General features: G+C 36.0%; 1 protein-coding gene across 1 annotated transcript; it reads right to left on the reverse strand.

Annotated features, from left to right (window-relative positions):
- Positions 1-358: 358 nt before the first annotated feature.
- LOC140958229 (protein GRAVITROPIC IN THE LIGHT 1) lies at positions 359-3,282 on the reverse strand. The gene is made up of 2 exons (XM_073415608.1): positions 2,542-3,282; positions 359-1,382 (listed from the first exon to the last, which is right to left on the reverse strand). Exons 1-2 carry the CDS (start codon positions 3,167-3,169, stop codon positions 598-600), a joined length of 1,413 nt encoding a protein of 470 aa, XP_073271709.1. The 5' UTR covers positions 3,170-3,282; the 3' UTR covers positions 359-597.
- Between the last annotated feature and the right edge of the window lie 1,244 nt (positions 3,283-4,526).

A 4,526-nucleotide genomic window follows, 5' to 3' on the forward strand; every position in this document is an offset into this window, starting at 1 on the left:
TTTGATGTGGTTTCTCGGTAAATCATTGATTGTTTTGTAAAAAATCTCTGCATAATAAATCATTCTGAAAATCTTGGGTTTAGAATGATTTAGTCATATTAATTTATTAATTTAACATCAAAAAATTTATACTGTGATAATAATGTATTATTGGCTATTAATGAATTTATATATTATGTAAACGGAGGTATGTTTGAAATGTTATAAAATATACGAAGATATTTTTTTTGAACACATTCAAATAAGATATTAAATAAGTGTGGTAATTTACTTTTTTAAAACAACTAAAATTTGGTAAAATCTTATTTAATTTCTTGAAAATACCTTTAAATCCTCATCGTTTTTAACCCCACTCAAATTTATAGTCTTTGTATCTACGCTGCATAGAAATATTTTCTTATATTATGTCTTGTAACATTTATAGATCCTACATAAAATTGGGTGAAACAAATATTCCATTAATATGTGCTAAACAGAAACTAAAACTTGCAAATGGACCGTGTATTAAGTGAAATGCTTAATGCTGCATTTCTTACAACATCAAAGAGAAGATAATTTTGTCAACAATGAACCTTAAATGTCGCTTTTAACTCTTCATCATCCGTTCTTTGGGACCAGATAAACCCGGGCTTTGATAATCGTCCCATTGCCAATCTTAAACCCCGGACTCACCGGGAACCCCACGACCATTGAGCCCTTGCCATTCCCAGAAATTCTCACCACGCTTTCCATATAGAGTGAGTGAAAGTCCGCCCCTTTACTCGCCTCAAAGTGAGTCGGGGGCGGGTCGAAAGAAAATTCCAGCAAATGCAACAGCCAAACAGCCTTAGCCAAGCGCGAAAACTCCCCGTAAAACTGGCTCCTTGGATGGTGACCATCTAACACCTGACGCCTCTGTTCCAAGTCCCCAAACAACGACTCTTCCATCTTGGGGTGAATGATCGAAAGGTACTTCTTGAAACAGAAGTTCCCAAATCTACAAGTAGGTAAAATGCCGAGGAGCTCAACAGGGTCCATGGCTTTCATGTCGCGGTACTGAGTGAAGCAGTCTATACGGTGCTGCCCTGGGTTGAGTATAGAGGAGAGGCTACCATCCATGTAAAACGTCTCATGGTCGAAGCCTTGGAACATTTTTCGATTAACGTAAGACTCGAGAGCATACTTTGCATGGTTTGCCCCAACTATAGAGTCCATAAATGTAGTGGCGGCGGTGTGATTGTTCATGGTGGTGGTGGAGGCGGTTTCTATAGATCTCACAGCAGCAGCAATATCCAAGTGAGCCGACCGCATCAGGGAGAGGAGAAGAGATGTGAAGGATTTCGATGCTTCTTTTACCAAACTCATTGCTTCTTCAAGTAGCTCCACAGCTGGAGCTGCTGCAACTGCACAAGAATAAATAATGGAGTTGGACCTCATTTCAACTGCTAGGAAAATCTTCTAAAAAAAAGTTCATATTTCTATAACTTGAATTCGAGTCGCCCACAAGGATGACACAAAACAAGAATGACAAAAACTTGTGTTAGACGGTCTCACGGGTCGTATTTTGTGAGACGGATCTCTTATTTGGGTCATCCATGAAAAAGTATTACTTTTTATGCTAAGAGTATTACTTTTTATTGTAAATATCGGTAGGGTTGACCCATATCACAGATAAAGATTCGTTAGACCGTCTCACAAGAAACCTACTCACCAAGAAATGGGTATAAGTAATTACAGAAGGAGTTGTTACCAATTTATCCTCAAATCAAACAGCAGAAAAGTATCTATGTTATTATGAACTAGTGACCGGCACATACATTGTGTATGCATTAAATATTATATTTTTATATAACATAAAAATATAATTAAATTTCACTCTTTTGGTGAATACTTTTATTTGGCAACAATGTGATACATTTAAATTTGCATAAAAACTAAAAAAATACAAATATGGAAAACTTTCAAAAATATATATAATATTTTTTATCATTATTTTAAGGAAATAATATAAAGTAAAAAAGAGAATAAATGAAAACCCGTAAATGGTGACTCTCTGTGAATCATATTTTCTCTGACAAAATAAACCAATCGAATTATTTCTGTGAACTTCTTTAGACTGTCAATAGAGTTAGGACATCCTAGTGCATTGATACAACATAACTCCAAATGATTGTAAAAGTTCTTTCCCCCTTGTAATAATCTTACTGATGCTCACATGATAATTAGAAGTTTAGAAGTCCATTATATAAGACATTCTTCGGTTCGTGTAATTCGATAATGAAAAATATATCATACAGAGATCATAAACAAAAATTTACGTGAAATGTCTGAATTTTATGAAATTTTATATTTTATTTGAATCAATTATAAAAAAATATAATAACTTTTATTATAAATATAAATAAAATTAACTTATCTATAAATAAAATATCTACCCATACATAAAAGGTAATGTGATGGTGATGGGATCAGCTCAATTTTCGAACAATTTAGACATAGAAAAGGCCAGTTTTGGTGTATGTGGGGTCATATTAGTCATTTTAAGTAGAGAAAAACGCTAACCCTGATTGGTGGAGCTGCCGCTGACTCGTCGGTTTGACTTCCCCTTTGACCTCCCTGCATTGAAAGACGTCGCCGTTTTGAGCTTCTCCCCCAACCTATCCACCTCCGCCTGCTTCGCCTTCACTTCCGTCTTCAGCTCCTCCAGCGCAGCCTCGTACGGCGCAACCACCTCCCTCAGAGTCGCCGCCGACGGCCGCATTCTCCCTCCACCGCTGCTGCGCCTGTACCTTTCTCTCAGCATCCCCAATCTCCTGAGCTCCGCCACCACTGCCATGTCAGCGGCGCGCATTTTGTCCGGATCCCAAGGGCAGTGCGCCTCCTGTTGGATAACGTAGGCCCTCTTGACCGCCGAAACGGCGTCGAACACTTGACCCATCAGAGTCTCCAATTCGACAACTCTCTCCTTGGCCGCCGAATCCTCATCTTTAGCGCCATCCCAGTTGACATTGAAGTGATTCTGGGCGATTTCGTACTCTTCTTCTTCTTCATCATGGTCTTCCTCTTCTTTGTTCTTGTCTGAGTTAGAGTCTTCAATATCGCAGGCGATGGCGGAAATGGAGTGGAGGAGGCAACTGGATGCGGTCATGCGTTGTATAAGATCAGAGAAATTAGACACTTTGTTCGCCATTGATTCCGTTTGTGTGCTCCAGAATGTAATGTAAGGTAACTGAGGAGGAGGAGATTATCTCTTACAATGGATCCATACTTGGGCTAACTATTAATAATTTATTTTTTTCCCAACATTACTTTCTCCTCGTTTTTGTTTCGCCGAATGTTTATTTGAATCTATTCTTAACAATATATAGTTCAAAGACATACAACTACAAAAATTTCTCATCTTATACCATATTTCAGATGATTGATTATTTTAAAATGACTCATCATGCTTTCGGATAATAAATTAAATAGTTTATCTCTTTCAACGGAGTGTCATCGGTATCCATCGTGTTTTATAAGTTGCTCCTCACAGTCCAACTACACAGTCGCAATATATGGCTTCTGACGTAGATTCTTTCAAAAACACATAGCACAACCATGTTTCTTTTCTTACCTTAAGGTATCTAGCAAACTGGTTCAATTTGAAAATAATACATGAGACGAACTGTGCTATTACAAGTTTATTTTGAGATAAAAATGAAGATGTTCAAAGATGTCACTACAAAAAAATACACATTCAACAACACATCAAAGACAACGATTTTTATTAAAACCGTTGTGTTTTTACTTTTAACAACGGTTTTAAAAATGAAGATGTTCAAAGATGTCACTACAAGAAAATGCACATTCAACAACACATCAAAGACAACGGTTTTTATTAAAATCGTTGTGTTTTTACTTTTAACAACGGTTTTAACAAAAACCGTTGTCGTAGCTTAAAAAAATCTGTTCATAGACAACAGTCTCATTAAAACCGTTGTCTTTGATATATCTACGACAACGGTTTTTAAAAACCGTTTTCTATGAGCGTTTTTTTTTTGCCACGACAACGGTTCGTGTTTTTAAACCGTTGTCTATGATTTTTTTTTAATGTTACAACGACAGTTTTTAACAACGATTTTTAAAAACCGTTGTCTTTTCTTATTGTTTATATATGGTAAAAGACAACGGTTTTAAAAACCGTTATCTTCGAAATTTTTTTATAAAATTTGTAGTTAATATTAAATTTTACGACGGGTTTTAATTTAGCGACGGTTTTTTACCAAACCGTCGCTAATTTAAAAATTGCGACGATTTTGTACAATCGTCACTAATTTTAGTTACTGTTTTAAGAAAAATCGTTGCAATTTTAAAATTAGCGACGGTTTGGCAAAAATCGTCGCTAAATTTAGCGACGGTTAAACAAAAAACTGTCGCAAACTGTCTATAAATATCCGTATTTTCGGTCCATTTTCTTCCACACCACTTCACAACACTTAAAATTTTTCTCTCTTACACGATTTTAGTTTCGATTTACGGTAAATTTTTTCGCTTTAATTTTTGGTAAA

This window comes from Primulina huaijiensis, chromosome 15 (assembly GCF_012295235.1).
Source record: "Primulina huaijiensis isolate GDHJ02 chromosome 15, ASM1229523v2, whole genome shotgun sequence".
NCBI classification, from domain to species: domain Eukaryota; kingdom Viridiplantae; phylum Streptophyta; class Magnoliopsida; order Lamiales; family Gesneriaceae; genus Primulina; species Primulina huaijiensis.

Excerpts from the sequence above, each read along its gene's own strand:
- LOC140958229 (XM_073415608.1), bottom strand. The coding sequence starts at position 3,169 with ATGGCGAACAAAGTGTCTAATTTCTCTGATCTTATACAACGCATGACC. Across the intron at positions 1,383-2,541 it reads CGGCAGCTCCACCAATCAGG|TTGCAGCAGCTCCAGCTGTG; the intron begins GTTAGCGTTTTT and ends ATTCTTGTGCAG.